At 42.2% G+C, this 19,244-nt stretch overlaps 1 protein-coding gene across 2 annotated transcripts in view; it reads left to right on the top strand.

The window, feature by feature from the left end:
* Positions 1-19,244, top strand: part of dennd1b (DENN/MADD domain containing 1B) — a 115,820-nt gene that overhangs the window by 12,153 nt on the left and 84,423 nt on the right. For both annotated transcript variants that reach the window (XM_033621659.2, XM_033621657.2), the window contains exon 3: positions 12,823-12,866. In XM_033621659.2, the coding sequence (XP_033477550.2) occupies positions 12,823-12,866 (44 nt within the window). The remainder of the gene's footprint in view (positions 1-12,822; positions 12,867-19,244) is intronic.

Genomic DNA, 19,244 nt, shown 5'->3' with positions numbered 1-19,244 from the left:
TAGTTTAGCCCACAATTGAACAGGATTACTGCAGCTCCTGCTTTAATGTAGCTTTAGTGATGTTAATCTGTCCCTAGTCTGGCAAATTGGATTTCATAAAAAAAAAAAAAAGCTTTGCTCAAAAATATGTTGACTTTCGTGACTGTCATATTGAGAAGACTTTATAATGACAGGATTTTAACAGGATTTGGGGTTGACTCATGGCTACATCAACCTGCCCACATATCTTGTCGTGTGCAGTGGGAGTGATAGCAATACCAGAGGCTCATAAATCTTTTCATATGAAGGATTCCAACCATATTAAACAAGACACCACTCTCTCTGAGATTTTCCTGCAGGAACCTTTTATCTGTGAATGTTTTTGATTTAGGATTGAGTTTAATACAAATATGCTAGCACTCTTATTTGTATTGTATTGTGAGGAAATAATACATGATGTAAATGATGAGTATTCATTTTGCAGGGGATCTCCAGCGTTCTTTAAACCCTATTTTTAGACGAACGGAAGAAGCAGATGAAGGCAGAGATTGTTACAAAGGATGCAGTCTCAGGTTGTATTGTGGTCTCACAGGGCTGCTGTCACGTAGACTGATGTAAAATGATCCAAAAGATGAATGACGTAAAAGACAGAAATGTATTTTCCCCGGCAATTAAGGAAATCAACCTACTTATTGACATGGTACGAGTACTGGTATCCTGACATGTAGACTGTTGTCCTTTAGACCTTAATTTTTGTGGCCAAGGCCAAACCCAAGTCAAGCAGAACTAGTCATACAAGCCCACTGTCTGTGCTGTCATTTCGGCTTCTATCCCCACTATTTACATGTCAACAGCTATGCCCTGAGGCTATGTCTCTCCATTCAAGGCTGCTCCTATGTTGCCTAACACCACACAATTACGGTGAAGACGGTGGCGTTTACATGCATGTAGTAGCCCTACTGGCCCTTAATTTGGGTTCTGGCCTATTTTTTCAAGATAGAAAATATAGGTCATTCTTGATGTCTTTGTGAATGTCTAAGACCATTTATCATTGCATATCATGTATTTCATCCACAAGGTCTTTGTTTTCATGTAAATGGACATGCACATGCACAACGCACACACACACAATCACACACACCTTCCAGCATTTCATCCACCTTCATGTTGACTGTGTGCATTTCCTAGATGTGAGATAATTTCTGGTTATTTCGCTCCAGTGGAACTGGTTTAGATATGGCTAGGAGTTGTATAAACATCTAATACCCATTTCAGACTGACACAGTGATGCAGGATTAACCTTTATTTGTGGTCAGAGTGAATAGGCTAACATCTGTTATGCAGCCAGTCCTCAGGACCTGCCTCTAACCAGGGTGGAACTGCTGCTCGGCTTTTAAATGAAGTCAATTTTATTTATAAGCCCAAAATCACAAATTTGCCTCAAGGTACAGCATATGATCCTCTCTATCCTTAGACCCATGACTTTAGTATGGAATCCTAAATGTGTTTCTGACAAAAATATTGGGATTACTTTCAACCTGATAGATGCTAGACACTGGTGTCAAATTAAATCTCTTTTAGTCATAAATTCTGCTTTTGTAAATCTCAGAGATACTTAACGCTTCAGTGTAATCACAGCAACAACTACTATGAATGAACTGAATGTGAACAACTCCACAAACAACAAATATACAGTTGATATCTGGTCTAGTGTGGAAATATTTCATGTGTTTATTTATTGGCCTACTGACAGTAAATAAGATGGCCAAAATTTGGATGATTTATTTTTAAGGGTGGGTGGCGTGGTGGTGCAATGGTTAGCATTGTTGCCTCACAGCAGGAGGGTTCCTTGTCCGAATACAGGGTGGGGGAGCTCTCCTGCGTGGGGTTTGCATGTGCAGTCTGAGGAAGAGCATCACGCTCGAAACGTCACGCAAAATAAAAAATTGCATACGGTAGCTCTTTTGGTGTGCGGATCGCTTTTTTCTTTTTTCATGGGTTTGCATGTTCTCCCCATGTCAGTTTGGGTTTTCTCTGGGCACTCCGGCTTCCTCCCACAGTCTCAAGGCATGCAGGCTAGGTAATTGGTAGTCTCGCTCACCAGACCTTTCTCAAGAAAAAAAAAAAGGTCTGGCTACGCTGACTCTCACTTTAAGATTAGAGAAAAAAAAACGCACCGGCTTTTTTTTAAAAATTTCTTTCAACCAATCACAATTGTTCTTGGCGGTGCCACAGCAACGGTGCGCTTGAAAACTGCTACACAACCGGAGGTGGTAGGGCGGGACTTCAGCAGGTGGCTTGTTCCGCCCAATGAGAGGCTGATCTATGCAGCGAACTTCCGCCCACTCAGACTAGGTAATTGGTGACCCTAAATTGGCTGTAGGTGTGTGTGGTTGTCTGTCTCTAGATGTCAGCCCTGTGATAGTCTGGTGACCTGCCCTGGGTGTACCCTGCCTCTCGCCCAATGTCAGCTGGTATAGGCTTCAGCCCCCCTGCGACCCCTAACAGTATAAGCAGTTACAGAAAATGAATGAATGGATTCTTAAGGGCTTTAGGACATTATAATGGGCAGTTCTCACATTTTCTTGATACACTATTAATTTACAAAAAAATAAAAAATACAAACTAAAAATCATTGTCAGTTGCAGCTGTATTCAGATCTATTGTAACCAGTAAATTGCTGGTTTAGCAGCAGTCTCTGGGTCCTGTGTGAATGTGGATGACAAGGAATTAAAGCTGTGACAACAGGCTGATATTAACGGGTCCAGTGCGGGTAGAGTGTGTGTTTACTGACCCACATCAAACAGGGGTTTGTGTGTGAAAATGGGTGTAGTTTTGTTGATATGTCTTAGCCAAGTCCTGTCTGCTGAATCACTTGTTTGCTAAACCCACTTTTCAGATTCCCATGAGACCAAGAGGAAGCATGGTGATGAAGCACAGTGAAATGAACCAATCGGCCTCTGTAAACACAGATATTATTATAACATTTAGTCAGTTTGTCTAACTACTTGCAACCCTGACTTCATTTAACTGATGATTAAACTGGAGAAAAGCAAAGGATGGTAGTGGATAAACAATGGTTAAATATTTTGGACTGCAAGGGCCTTTTGTCTTCAAATGGCCATCCCAGATTATCTCTTTAGTTATGGTTCTCCAAAACTTGACATCTTCTACTTTTTTGCTGAGGCCAGTTACATTTTGAGGAAGTGAGGGTGTGTGTATGTATGTGTGTTTGTCTGTGTGAGAGAGTTTCAGTGGTTTGATAGTGTATTTTTCTGTCAGTATTTCGTCCATCAGTCCTGCAGAGCGCTGAGACCCCTGCGAATGTGTTTAGGATTAGGCACTATTGTACGCTTTTAACGGATACAGATGTATTGTCATCCCTGTGGAAAGATTGGCTGACTGACTGACTGCCTGACTGAGAGCTGTCTGTCTGTCAGCCTTCGCATGTGAACTTCAAATCACAGCTCGGCAGCACCAAGCATGTAGCCGCCAAAGGCAAGGCTTTACACTGTCATCAGCACCACACAGCTGCCTCTGGGTGCTGTGCCATATGACATTAGCTGAGATCGATCCTCTCCACACCTCAAGGAGCTGCTGTGCTACACACAGTGTTTTCTCTGATGCTGCAACCACCACCTCAAAGACAAGAAAAGGAATTCTCCCCTAAGCACGTGTAATTGAGTGACAATGACCTGATCACCAGAATTTTAAAACTTTTCAAGTTGTATATCCAAAAACAACATTTTTGACAGACTTATCATACAGCCGTTTCTGTCACATGAGACCACACTGAACAACATGGAGTCTGCACAGCTCCTTTTACAGTCATAAATAACGAAGTAAATAGTCTACATGGTTCGTAGTAGAGTTAAAGCTAACTTAGCTCTTAGCACAGGTTACATTCATGTGTTTTTATGCATATGAGTTTAATAATAGAGTTATTAATTTACTGGGCTTATATAGATGTTGTTTTTTGACCGTGGCAGATGGTTGGGCCATATGGAGAGAAGTATGCAATTATGTGAAGAAATGTTGGTGTTTAAGCCAACCAGCCAACAACCAGAGATGGAATCATCACTATTAACTTGTGCTGTTGCAACAAAACTCTGCAGCCCACCCTCCTTTCCCCCTTTCTGTTTGGATAAATATCTGGGTCATACCTCAGATTTCAGGTTATATCTCAGATGTAAGGGCACGTTACTGCTTTAATGTAAGCATTTGATTTTGTTATTCTGCAGCAACTGAGCATCATGCAGCGTAGAAAGAGTTGGAGAGTAGTCTGTCTAGGGAGATACTGGTTTGTTTTCCTTAGCTTAGGAGGCTAACCCCCCCCCCCCAACAAACACGCTGTCTGTGGGCTGTGTTGAAGATGCAGTCATGCGGAGCCAGTGTTTGACATAATGTTGGACCAGTATGGAATCTGACTGGGAATATCAGCGCTGATATGTGGTGATACACAGAGGCTGTCACAAAGGTTGCATCCATATGCTGTGCCACTCATTCGTGAAGCTGTGAAATTGGGTTGCATCCCAACTAGCCTGGAGACAGTATCGCTTTCACTTCTCTCTTTCTGTCTTTCTCTCCACCTCTTCTCTCCGTCTCTCTCTTTCTCTCTCAGCTCATCCCACTGAAGCAATTTTTCTGGGAAGACGAAACAACTAATGTGGCATTAATAGGGTCACATCATCTCCATGCAGCTCTTTCTTTCTTCTCCTTCCAGTGGCTGAGGCTGTTGTTTATCTTTTTTTCAGATGTAGCAGTAGAAATGGCTTAGAAATCCCCCAGGCCAGCATCTCTCACATGTGAAGCCTGCCAGTTGATTTTTTTGGCTGGTAAAGGAGGTTCTACCTTAGAGGTTGTTTTCTTTTTTGTTTTATTCAAATTTTCAAGCATTGGAATTAAAATGCATCCCCCTTTTGCAAATTTAGACCTATTTCCAGACCTAAACTAGACCAATGTGATGATGCATGTGCTTGTACCTTTTACAAGAAATTTTATACCCTATAGAATGTGTTGTATCAGCATTTTCAAGTTCCAGACATCAATTAAATGTCAAACTCAAATTTAATCCAGGTAGATTTTGACTAACCTAATGCTTTTACTATTCGCGTCAGTCCCCAGTCCTCATTTGTAACAACATAGTGTGACCAATCAGAATTAGTAAACTTAAGGACCATATCATCGTTTAAGAAGTTTTTCTTTCTGAAAACCTCTGCCCACTAAATCAGCATGAAATGTAATGCCATTTGCAGTGTGCAGTCTGAGACTGGATAGGCAAAAGGGAAAAAAAAATGTTTTAAACGTGTGTGAGTGTGTTTTTCTTTCTGCTGGCCTTTGAAAGATGCCAGTTAATCTGCTTATTCCTTTAATTGTGAGTGTAGGGGTTGGGCCTCCTCCCGGCCAGAATAAGGCTACTGATCCAGAAGTAAAACGATGACCACCACAGTTATTCCTTCCTTTAGGTTGTGCAACCCCCCTTAGTCTTCTTTAGCCACCCCTCGTCTCCTCCTCCTCCACCGTACCCTCCCTCGGAGGAAAGAAAGCTTCTTGTTCTGACAATAGACATTTTTTACCATATGTTGGCTTGACATCTTCATCAGGTTCACAGCAGGTTACCTTAGTTAACTTTCACTCCACTGCCTGATGGGATTTTCTCCCTCTGTTTCTCCAATCGGCCCAGGCTCAAAGTCTAGACGGCCTCCGAGGCAGGGTCCTTCCAGCCCTGTGTCCACAATGGCCGTATTGTGGATGCTTAGTAGCTGTAGCTTCCTCCCGTTACAGCGAACAGGCTAGTGCTAAAACAATGCTTTTGTCCGAGGGCGTACGAGGGGGGCCTAATCCACTACATACTGTGAAATAAATCTCTCTCAGAGATGAGAGAGCGAGCGAGAGAAACGGAGTGAATGAAATCACTGCCAAGGAGGTTAGAGTGCAGCAGTTTAACCCCTGGCCAAGAAAGAGGGAGGAGAGGAGGCAAAGGGAGCGAGAGAAAGGAGGAACAAGGAGAGGCAGGCGCTACATCCCTTCATCTCCGGAGCACGGATGGAGGAGAGGGGCTGCCGGTGGCTTTCACAGCCTCTCTTCTCACCAGAGGAGCTGCTGTTCACCATATGGGATTTGGCCTCTCTTAACAAACAGGCCCCCTATTCACTCACAACACACATTCAGTCGTTCATGGAATAAGGTGAAAAAAGTGCATTTTTTATGCCTTTAGAACATTGGATGGCCATGAGGGCTCTAAGTCTGCGTTTGATTCACATAGTATAGAGAATTATAAACTAGAGGCTTTCTTCTAAATGTGTATTCACACTGGATTTAGGGTTAGATCTTTTTGTGTTTTACTGAAATCTCTCTCAGTCTTAAAGCCAGCACCATGCATTCAGGCCACTGTTATTGAGCTGCCAAGGTGATCCTATAGAAACTCAAACGTAGGCCTCTGCACTGTGAGTATATTTCATGTTTATCATATGCTTTTCCGCAGTTTGCAAAGGCTATTTTTATAAAGCCTTACGTCATTCAAAGTAAGCTCTAATTTTTTAATTTAGTGACAAAATGGCTTAAAGTTGAATAACTTGCCGTGTGGCACTGGACAGCGCGAGGTATCTGACACACTAGTGCGACGCACCAACTTTTTCTCTTCCAGCCAGCAGCATTAGCAATGACATCCTCTGCCAACAGCTTCTTTCTAGCCTACTTGGAAATCCCAAGAAGCGTAGATTTCTGCCAAGATGAAGATGCCAGCATTTTTCATTTTTAGCCTACTTGGAAGTGCCAGTAGATTTATGCAGAGAATAGAAGAAATAAGAGATGAAGGAGTAGGCTTATTTCTGGTCTCTCATGTTTCGGTGAACATATATCTTGCTAATTTATTCTGTTTAATCCCATCACGTTTAAAGGATCCACCTGAGTAGGTAGGAAGGAAGTGTCAGTTGGGAGAGACAGAGCTCTACCTCCCACTCTTAGGCAACCCATCTATTTCTTCCCTCACCTCATCCTTCCTCCTCCCACTCTTTCCCTGTTGCCCCGCTCTCAGTTCCCAGCACCCTTCACCTATTAACCCTCCTTTCTCCTCGCTCACTCCTCTCCTCTGACTTTTAAAGACGGGCGTCTCAGGAATAGCCGAAACATTGATTTTTCATCATATCTACCACCACTGCCCCCCCTCTCCCCAGTATCTGTGTCACGGCTCAGGGGCTTCCCGCATGTTGCCCCCATCGTGACTTGGAGGTCAGCCACGCTTGAAGCCCTCAGAGATCAATGGACATGCAACTGTACAGTAAATAGTCACTTGCTATCTATCTGTAAACACGCACGCATTTGTGTGCAGACACACATGCACTTTGCAAACAGGGGCCAACGGTCACTCCATGAGCTTTTTGTCACATTTGCCCACCTCCATTTCCTGGGGTGTAAATGGAGGAATCTAACTCTGGATAGGTGATTTCAATTCAATTCTCACCCACTGGATCTGTTTACACTCCACCAGGGTGAAATATGCTATTGGTTGTTTTCCCCTTGTCACTCTTGCTACCACTGGTGTCACATCAACTTGACTGTTTTATACTGTTGTACAACAGCTCTTTATAGATTTTGTCAACTGTAGGAAATATAATAAACACATCCTGAATCAGTTTTTGGAGATAGGTGATGGAAAGGATGCTTAGCAAAGCAGTACCTCATGCAGGCAGTGTGGTTTGCAAGACATATGTATGGACAAACAGGTGGCAGGCAGTGTAGGCAGGTGTAACGAAAGAGCAGGAAGTGGTCGATTAGTCTAAGAAAGTCAAACACTATGATGCAGTCACTGCATATTAGCATTTGTCAAAACTTATTTGAGTGGCTATGGACAGGGCACTGCATTTCTGCTCTTTATAGAGATATAGACATTGTTATCAGCTCTGTATGTGTTCATGTGCTCATGCTTGCTTTGCCGGTGTCCTCCAGAGCACCTCGGTCTCTAACTTTGTCATTTTTTAATGTAACTGACAGATACCTACTTGTCTGTTGCATGCAGAGCATGTTTTATGACCTTGTGAGCAAGCCAAAACATTCGTACGATGCACTTGTAAAATTCACAGCCTGTGTTTTGAAAATTCAAGATCCCACAGAGGCTGCAGACAGAAATGTATTTACTGTGGACTCATGGCTGTCCAGAATCCGTGCCTTGCAAAGCAAGTAATGAAACATGTTTGACGACATTCAAACAGAAGAAAATTATGAGCATGTCATTTGCACCTCACATATTTTTTATGTGCCGAAAAGAAAATGGTTTAGTACAGGCTTTTTATTTTGCGTATTTCTTAGTTGACAGTTGCAGTATTCAGAAATTAATTGTTCTGTTTTTTTGGCCAGAGCCAAAGAGCTCTAGTGTGTGTGTGTGTGTGTGTGTGTGTGTGTGTGTGTAAAAGGGGAGGGTGGATTAACCGGTGCAGGATCTGTCATGGTGACATTTGTGTCCCCTGGCGGAGCAGCAGGGGTCCTCTTCACCCCTGTAACCTTCAACTTTCAGCCTTAACCCCCTTCAGGCCCCCTCTTGCGTCCACCACACGCCCAGCACGTCCGAAGGGAGGGGTATACGAAAGCAAAAGAGTGAAAAAAAAATAAGGAGGGGGGGTGCAGAAGTGAAGAGGACAGAGATCTGCAGGGGAGGGCGGGATGAAGAGAAAGAAAGGTTGTGGAAGAAATAGAAAAAATGAGGCAAGCATGGGAAACAGAGAGGAGAGAAGAAGGACTAGAAATGAGGCAGAAGTGGTAGAAAGAGAGAAATTTGTCAAAAGAGAAACAAGAGGTAAAATGATTGGCAGAGAAATGTGGAGGTGGAGTTGAACAGAAAGAATAAGAGCCTGTTGGTTGGAAAGGAGAGTGCACACAGGATGCAGAGGAGAGAGGAGATATGAATGATAAAGGAAGGTCTTTGGTAGTGCTCTGAAGTTCTCACATGTCCTTCACTGTTTTGTTACAGCTCACTGTTTTCTGCCTTCTGTGCTCTCTGTATTCATGCCTCTCTCTCTCCCTCTACACCACTCTCCTTCCGTGTGACTCAGTACTGAATTGAACACACACACACCCAGTCCACCCTTATGAAATGTTTGGGAAAAGGAGTGCTGATTTGAAGTCCATTTGGTCACGTGACATGATCTTATATCTGTCTACTGTCAGAGCTTTCATGCATGGTATACATGACCCAAAGAAGGACTGTAACATGTATGTTAGTTATTTTGTTATCGGCAACTCATATGATAATAGATTCATCTGTTTGAGTAAATATCTTTGGGTTGTGGACAAAGGAAGACATTTGAGGATGTCATTTTGGGCTTTGGGAAACACTGATAGGCATTTTTCACTATTTTCTGACATTTTCCCTCCATCTTTTTCTCAGCCTTTATTTTTTATCTCATAGTAAATACTAGGGCTGCACAACTAATTGAAAATTATCAAAATACCAATATGGCCAACAGCAATATCCACATCACAGGAGGTGACACAGGAAGTGATTATGGTACAGTGTGTCCCAACATACCATTAAAAATCAAGTATTGTGGTGCTACAGAGGTTCTCTAGCCTCTGACTCATATTCCAGACATAAGGGGATGCACCTGTTTGTTACAGACCCCAGAAAAAACTAGTAGTAGTACTACTTAATTAGAATGGCTACCCATAAATTAGGGACATTAAGCTTTTTATCATACTGTAATAACTATGGGGTGGGAAGAGGATCCACAATATTCTTACTTCACAATATTCTTATAATATTATCATGATATGATATTATTGCGATTTTAAACATGTTGCAATAAGCTGAGTATTGTGATAAAATATATTGCGGTTCTCCAGCCTGTGGCCATTTGCTGCATGTCATCCCCCCTCTCTCTCTCTCCCCCTTTCACGCTTACCTGTCCTGTCCATTAAAAACAAAAATGGCCAAAAAAAATCTTAAAAAAAAAAAAATATATACTTGGCACTGTGTGGTGATGCGATATTGTCACACAAAAATATTGACATTCTATGTTGTATCGATTTCTTTCCCCCAGCCCTAGTAATAACTGATACAAGAGATAAATTTAAGGCTACTGAAATAAATGATTTCATTTACATGTAGCATGCAGCTACAGGTTGTCACTTGTGCTTTTCCTGCCCGACAAGTTAAAATGTCTGCTGTGGAGAAATTGGCACATGCAGTATGTGTTGCAGCCACAATTAGAACTTGATCTTGAATTCAGTCACACTCCTCCTGTACTGTCAACCAAGAGGCAGCCGTGTACATGGACACTGGCAAAGTAGAGATTTGAAGTTCCTCATATTTTCATACCTTTACACACCTGGTCAGTCACAACAGAAAGTAGGCATGGCTCCCAAAAGTTACAAACAGTAAACCCCCCCCCCCACCCTCTTCCCTTCCTGCCCCTTTTCTTCTGCTCTGTATCACACTCCAGCAGCAGTTCCCATCCTCTCACCCAGTAAATCAGCATAAAATAGCCCTAACTGTGGCAGATCATAGGGTAGGGAGAAGGAAGGGGGGGTCGGAGTTGGTGTGTAGAGCTTTGAGCTCTGCTGCTTTTTTTTTTGTGCCGCTCTTTTCAAGATGGGGCCCATGAAATTATCCAACAGGATTATGTAAGGCATGATGGATTCTGCTGCCTCCTGTCATCCGTTTGTCCATTGTATGCCTCTTTCTCTCAGGCAGCCTGGTGTGTTAGCCATGAAGCTACTCTACACATTGTATGTTATTGCATGCCCTCTTTACTGAGGTAGGGGTCCTCCTCTCTGGCTTTATAAATGTCTACATTAATCTTTTTGGGCATATGCGTAGGGCAGGATCATACCCACATTTAGCCTGTGTTAAAATGGTCATACATCTTTAGTTAAGGGATTTACACAACATCCTGTTGAACTCAGTTATTGTTTTTCTGACTGATATATTCAAGCTATCAAAAGGTTTGATGCTTCCAGATTCACTTTCTCTCAGTCAGCGTTGTTTAGACAGAGGTGGGGGTGTGTTCATGAGCCTGTAGGCTTTTTGTATGTCCATGACAGTGAACCTGGCATGCGAGAGCTCATCTCTTCAAACCCTTGCTGTTCCTGCCGAGGTCACAGGGTGACCTTGGAGCTGTGGAAGCCATGTTTACCAGAGACCCCTGTGTTCAGGCTATGGCTCGGTGGCTGCTTCCTTTTCAACCACATGGTATAAGCCTGCGAGAAGTAAGGCTCGTGTTTTGGTCGGGAAGCTTTAGAGAGTTGGAAACACGTTGTGAGAGTGACACCAAGGCAACAGTAAACTGGCTGCTTATTAAGGAAAAATAAATGTTTGTTTTGTGCAGTTTAGTTTTTTTGTCAATTGGCCAACTCCATCTTTAATGAACAATGCCCATCTTTAGCACTATAGCATTAAACTATCAGTACACTCATGTGTTTGTTGTTGTCTATGTCTCTGTTATTCACTTAAAACACTGATAACCTGATTCACATTCTGAATGTCTTTTGAAGCAAACTCTTTAAAAAACAACAACCATATTTGTTTGTCAAGGACTGCAACTAATGATTTCTTTACTGGTGATTAACCTATGTTAGTTAGAGAAATGACCATCACAGCTCACCAAAGCAAGAATTTTTTGTCAAGTTTTCTTATTTAGTCTGATCAGCAGCTTGAATCCCCAAAGTATTTCATTTATAATGACAATTGTGAAGAGTTTGCATCCAGATAATGTTCTTGATTTTCACTCAGTGACTAAATTGAAGGACCAGTGTGTAGGATTTAGGAAGATGTACTGGCAGAAATGGAAATCTTATATATTAAGTATGTTTACTTTGGTGTATAATCACCTAAAAATAAGAGTCATTGTGTTTTTGCTACCTTAGAATAAGTTGTTTGTATCTCTATAGGGAGCAAGTCCTTGTTTATAGAGATGGCCACGTTGCACCACCATGTTTCTACAGTAGTTTAGACACAACAAACACTGGCCATAGATAGGGCCATTTGCGTTTTTGCTCCGGCCACCAGAGTTAGAAACCCCTCCGCAACAATAAGCGTTGAAAAAACGCTGCATTTTTTTTAATGTGAAACTACTTTTTTCAGTGGTTTTTTTTTTTTTTTTTTGAGTTTTAATCCCCTGGTCTGTTTCTTTTGGAGAGGAGGAGACCTCTGCACATGATTCAGCTCCCGGTAAAAACCTCCTGAACAATGAACGTGGAACGATTTCCAACCAGGAGAAGTTTCAGCTGGTTGCAATCTGCAATCCTCTCCGCGAGATAACACTAAATCCCCCTGAATCTTACACACTGGACCTTTAATTGTAATAGACAACATCAGAATTGGTTAATTTCCTGTCCATCTAAAAACTGAATAATCAATTTGGCTTAATCGGTCGTCACTAATGTTATTTACAGGAGAGGAAAAACAATCACAGACCCCTGTTATAGTAATAACCCTTTTAGCTTCCAGCAAACAGCTAGGCTTGTATCAATGTAGGAATAATTAAGCAAATAAACTAGAGTGTGTGTTGATATGACTTTCTTATAAACGTGCATGATTTGGTGTATAATATAAGCTATCATATCTACACTGAGAATATAGATTAGCATATTTACAGCACATACCGCCTAGGCTCACTCTCTCTTGTCTTTCACTGTGCACTGCTCTGTATATGTGTGTGTATATGTGTGTGTGTGTAAGTGAGTATATAAGTGTAAGAGTGTGTGTGTATGTGTGTGTGTGCGTGCACAGACTCGCAGCAGCCACCCTTGCCCCCACCCCTCTCATTAATATGTATGTGTTCTGAGGCAGCTAGCGAAGACGGTGTGTTTCTCACCCGCTGATTAATGCTGTCTGTCAATTACCTCTAGATCCAACCGTGCTGTGGAGCTTCCCCCAGGACCACACAGACCAGGTTGGAACACACTCTGCTTTTTCATTCTTTTCTCACTCTCTTCCTCTCTCTCTCTCCAAATCTCTCTCCCTCTCTCGTTCACTGTTACAGACAACCTCTACCTCCTCCTCCTCTCCCATCTCCCTTCCTTGCCTAATGCCCTCACTCACCCTGCCATCCTGTGGTAACCTCCCCCCAACACCTATCACCACCACCACCACTACCACTCTCCTCCTCATCCCTATCAGTGCTTTCTCTCCTTCTCTCTCTCCTTCCTCCTCCTCCTCCTCCTCCTCCTCTCTGTCTCTCTCGCTGTCTCATTGTACGTCTGTTGCTGGTAATGAAAAGCAGTGAGCAGGTCTTCAATAACCGACGAATCAGTAATTATCATGCAACCGTGACAGGAATGCACACCTCTGTTTTCCCCCCCCTCTCTCTCTCTCTCTCTCTCTCTCTCTCTCTCTCTCTCTCTCTCTCTCTCCTCTCTCCCTCTTTCGGTTTGTATCTCTTGCTTTCTCTCTCATTGCGCTACTGTGTCTGCTTCCCATTGTTTCACATTTATAGCATTATCGGGTTCATTTTCAATCTGAAAGCATCTGAAACCTGCAGCTGTTTTGCAATATTTTTTGGAACACCTTGTTCCTCCCTAAACCAGTCAGAGGTAGGTGTTGCAGGGTTATATACACCTCAGTCTCCCACCAGGCTGTATTGTTCAAGAATCACATTTAGATGAAGACATGGTATAAAGGATGATTCTAACTTGGGTTTTATTTTTTGTCTTTGGTTATCATTTTTATTGATTGTAATAACATTGTACTCATCAGTGAAGTAGGTGGGATGTGGGAAGGATTGCTACAAGGAAAGTCAGACGGGGCAAGAAGCACAAGCAGACTGACAATCCCAGGTTGCAAACTAACCAACAAGTTTACAACAAGACAGATTAACGAAACTGCAAACTAGTTGGAATTAAAACTGAAAGTAAGTCAACCCAAACTTTCCGCTGTATCACCTTACTGTGTGTGTGTGTGTGTGTGTGTGTGCACAACTATAGAAAGTACAGTAGGGCAAAGTTTAACTAGGAAGTCTGTCTTTAACCTGTAATGGGATATACAAACTTTTTTTTTTTTTTTTTTGCAGATTGGAGTCAAGGCTAATACAGCTATGAAATGGCTGTTCCATTTATGTTAATAACATAAGTAAGGCTGGAGGCCACTCCAAAAGTTATCTGGTTCTTTCTTGGCCGATGCCACACCCTTTCACCAAGTCTCACGGAGAGCGGACCAGTAGTTTTCGGTAATCTTGATGACAAACGAACCAAAACCAAAAACATAACCTTGGTGGAGGTAATAAATAAAAAATGTCTTTCAGTTTACAGTGCCAAAGCAACCCCTGGCCTCATGTTACCTTCCATAAAATTCAGTCCAGTAAGTTACACGTATTGAGGTATACTGATTTAAATTTGGGAAAAAAGAAACCAGTGGTATCAGTTTAGTATCTGGTATGGGTGGATACCCTCAGTTGAAGTGCTGAAATTATTATCAGGAGATAAAATGTCATATCAGTGTGTCCCTAGTTTTCTCCTCCTGGGAGTTTGTTTCTCAGTCTGTTGTCTAAATGCTCATTAAATGGTTGTTGCCCCATCTAACTTCTTTTGATGGTGTAACTTTAATTTGGTGAGTGCTGTGTTAACGTTACTGATAGAAATGATGGCCAAAACGATGAAATAAAACCCAAGTTGTCATAAACCCAAATTATCCCTAAAGCCAATCAGGTCTTATCTGCTGTCCCAGGGGGACAACGTGCACGTATGCGGAAAAAAAAATCTTTGGAATAATTCAAATTGATTTGATATCTCTTTTATTTAAAAGCCTTGCTCTTTACCCTTCGAAAAATACACCACCTCAGCAGGGTGTCTTTGTTATTTCTCTCTGGCTTCACCTTCAAAGAACCACAGTCTAGATCCAACTTGATCAAAACAATCACACAGCCTGTAATAATATGCGTATGAAACTCTACCTTGTGCACATCACGATGTAGATAGTTTAGGCTGACTCATCCTCCTGTTGTTGCTCCAACATGTGATGACTCCATGACTCCTGCTCTCTGCTGCTGTGGCTTAGTTAGTTAGTCTAGGAATGACAGAGGACCAGATATCTGACAGGAAGAAAACAAGACATGCAACATATCGTTTCTGTTCCCAAAGTGGCCACAGCACAGAAACGGTCCTGGAGCAGATTACTGGACAGATGACTGCAGCAGCCCATCAATGGGCCGAAGAGGGAAAAAAATGGACAACTAGAAAAAAAATAGAGAAAAAGACAACAATATGTGCGTAGGCTAACTACCTCTCAACACAGCAGCCGAGCCAGTGAGTTTAAACAGCTCTCCTGCCTCTCTGATCCACTTTGAGGAATAAACGGGCTTGTAGAAAGATGCTTCAGGCGATGTCTGCCTGCCCCACAAGAACCAGAGCACACTATCAGAGTAAGAGGTAGAGGGAGTGAGGGAACGAGAGTGTGAGCAAGAAATTACAGACTTGCAGAGGTAGGCACAGGAAATGGAAGTGATGGAAAAGGAGTAAAAAAGAGCAGCTGAACCCAAGAGAGATGAAATAAAAAATAGTGTAAACATAGTGTATGTGCTGTCACGGGCCTGCCTCATCCTTCCTCTCCGACACGTCTCTCGTTTTAGCCCCCCCACAACCTTACTTTTCTTTCATTCTGTTGTCGACCAGATCGTTTGTGTGGATAAGATGGCCCTTAAGATGGCTAGTTAGCGTGCTGTGTACAGAGGGATTGGCCCTTTCCCCCGTATACATAAAGGCTGTATTCACGGGCCTCATTACCAGGATTAGGGCTCCTTTCCTCCTTTGTGGGGCTGAAGGCTGAAGTCCTCTGTAGCCACAGTCTCTGTCTCTTTCTGCGGCCCGAGCTGGCCAGCATATGGCAGCAGCAGCCAACAGTCTCCACAGAGGGGCTCAGAGCTCAGAGCAAGGCCTCCTTTTGTTTAGGCCGTTATTGTTGCTCAGCGTAATGACATTTGTAGGCTGTAGGATCGGGGTGGAGGGGTTAGTCTACCCCGGGGGAGAGGGGGAGAGAGAGGGAGACAGAAAGAGGGAGACAGAGAGAGGCATGGAAGGAGGGGGGGGGGAGGCAAAGACATGCAGACAGACAGGAGTGTGGATTATGGAAATATGAATTGATTTTTTTTTTCTGTTCCGTGGTAGAATAGAAAGCTCAAAGGAGAACAGACTGCAGGCTGGCTGGCATGCCGGGGTGGTGCTCGGGAAATATGAAGTGAGAGGCGCTTGCTCCCTCTTTCTCTTTCTCTTTCTCTCTCCTTTCTTTTTCTTTTCCCCCTCCTGCTCCCCCTTTTCCTCCCTCAGCCCCTGAGACTCTTGATGCCCTGGTCATCCACAGATGCCACTTGGATAGAGAGGGAGAGATGGAGGACAGAGAGGGAGGAGAGAGGTGGCTAAAGCATATATTTGAATCGCAAGAAGGGCTTTTTTTTTTTTTTTTTTTTTTTTTTTTGCAAATGAAGCAGACAGATGGAAATCTGTCCGTTTCCTCTCAGATCTCATCCCAAAGTTGTGGAAAAAACACAGCAGACAGAACACCCATACACACATATGTGCGCTGCGACACACACACACACACACACACACACACACACACACACACACACACACACACACACGGAAAATGGTCCTGCCAGTTAATTCTAGCTAGCTACAGTTTGGTGTATAGAGGGCCCACTCCTCTGTAGAGAACAGAGGATAATATGATAAACACTCAGCAAGTTCCACAAACAGACGACCATCTGAAAACTTAAAGAGACTGTGAGCAGCGCCGCAGTACTTAAAAATGTTAAGTTACTCGCACAGATACACCCCTCTGCGATTTGCTGTACTTCCTCGTCCAACTCTGCCAGCAAAAACATATTTTTTAGGTTGATGAGCTCCAACTTTACCATTGCATTTATTATGTGATTGAATAAGTTTTATTTTCTAACATGCATGTATGTGTTTGTCTTTCTGTTCATTTATTTAGTCAGACTTTGGGCTGTCCTGATGTCATTTCCATACATTTCACTCACCCAGCTGTCAACCCACCATGTACACAAAGGGTTTAACAAAGAAGTTAAACAAACAAGTGTTATGTAAACCATCTAATTCTTAAGTAACATATTTAATGAGGCTGAACGTAAGGTGTCACTCTCACCTGATCTATATTCAACTCAACATGGAATAACCTCCTTCTGTAAAATTGGATCTCATTTGAAGTCTAATAAGTCGTGCTGATTTTTATAGGTACTTACAGGTCAGTTTTGACAGATATTCGTAGGTGCTTGTGATGGTAACAAAGATATTATAGGCAAAACATACAAGGGTGTCACCTCAGAGAACAAAAATTCAAGAAATTATATAAAGCGTCGTTGGGAAAAAAGAGATAAGAAAGGAAATACCTCAGGGGGTGTGGCTGCAAGCCTGGGAAACTCAGTGTACTTCTATCAGATCCCTTATCTGGAGAGATATGTGTTGAAAACAAATCAATTTTTTTTTTCATTTGTTTGTTTTTTATAACTCCTAAGCAGAAATCCATATTAACTGGGACACAGTACTCCTGCTGGTGGAAGTGTGGATCAACGGTCGACCATGGCCACATATAGTGGTACTGTCTGTATATTTAGCTTTTTTTAGGCATAGTGGGGCATTCAGTGTCAAGGACGTTGGATTTTTATACAGATATTTTGTTTCTCTCTATATATTTTGGAGATAAACAGATATATAGGCCTACCTAGATCCTTATGACTGCATGTAAAAAACATTTCCAAATGCTGGCAGTAGAGAAACTTGTCCTGCTGTTAACCTTTTCATCGACACTGTCACCTGTCTGTGCTCTATGAAATGGATGAAATACTGACACACATACTAGTTGCATGCTTGATCTTATTTTTTTAGTCAAACACTCTTCATCTCTGTCCCTCTTTATTGTGCTGTCTTGTACATTCCTTCCTTCCAGTTTAGAGTTAGCTTTCTCCCCCAGTTTACTTGCATATCGTGCATTCACTTGCACGCATACACAGAGTGATAATGTTTGTGTTTGCTTTCTAGGCATATCTTCATCATGCGTCATTCTGGTTCAACCTCTCGGTGCCCCTGTTTATCTTTTCCCTATTTTTTACTCTCTGTCTCCCGTCCTGTCTTTTTGTTTCTCCACCATCATAACTCTATTTATGCCCATCTTTATTTTATCCCTCCATCTCTTCTGTTCGTTTGTATCTCTTGCTCCCTGCCCGTTCATCAGCCTTCTCATTCCCAAACACCTTATCTCATATTTCCCCTCTAAAGACACTGTTGCAGGAAATTGCAAATTACATATCAACTGCTCAGCTGGTTGCAGCATAATATCCAGAGAGAAATAAAGGAAATATTGAATAATGAATAGATTTTACTCTAAGCTATGAACTTAAGTTGATGTTAAGTCTCTATGGCCATTCCACACATTTTAATAGGGGAACCTTTGATCTTCCTGCTGCATACTGCATGGATTTGAACGCATAACATGCTGTTTTTTCATTTATACCAAGGCTACAGTAGGTGTGATTTGATCCTAAAAGGAAATCTTTGCTTTGATACAGACATATACGTTGCTATGTATAATCGATTTGTTATATTTATTGCACTGCGGTACTTGTGTTGTGAAAAATATAGTCATGTACTTTTCCCCTCCATATGAGCAATTTCCTTGTGACTTCCTACATTTCCGAGGAGGCCTTTTTTTTATGAGCTTGTTGCATTTGGAACATGTAGGTGGTGAAGAGAGCAATCTCAGTAGCATAGAAAAAGTTTCCCCAGTTGGGAAAAACTGAGTCACAGACCTTATTTAAGGCATTTTATGTGTTGATGCTACTTTGCATTTTGTACTAATTAGCTGAGGTGGAGTCAGTGGTATCTTTGCTTCTTCAATGATGGAGATTTCCTCGTGTAAGTGTTACAATTTGGTGCAAAACACAGAGCATATAAAAAAGCTCTTGTCCTTTGTTTCAGTTGGACTTACATCAGTACCTGATGTTTACAGCAGGTGTTTTAGTTTGTAAAAATATTTCCTTGTATCACACTTCATTGTAGCAGAGTGGCCAGTGTCTTAACGGGATGTCATGTCACCTGCTTTTGGCAAATTAGACATGGGAACGAGGCAAATGTAGTGAGAGTGTTCAAAATGTATAAATCATTTTACCTGTAGCTTTTTCCTTAACAGTTTTAGATAGTTTCCAGTTTGATTTTTGTCTCTCTTTTATTAATATGTTACTCCAGTCACCTTGTCCTTGTGCTTACTTAGTTTTAACCACTGTCAAGTTTTTTTGAGATGCCATGACTTCAGGCTATACCTGGCT

Source organism: Epinephelus lanceolatus, chromosome 6 (genome assembly GCF_041903045.1).
Source record: "Epinephelus lanceolatus isolate andai-2023 chromosome 6, ASM4190304v1, whole genome shotgun sequence".
Taxonomy (NCBI): domain Eukaryota; kingdom Metazoa; phylum Chordata; class Actinopteri; order Perciformes; family Serranidae; genus Epinephelus; species Epinephelus lanceolatus.
Note: the sequence above shows the minus strand (reverse complement) of the source record. Positions and strands in the feature narration are given on the sequence as shown.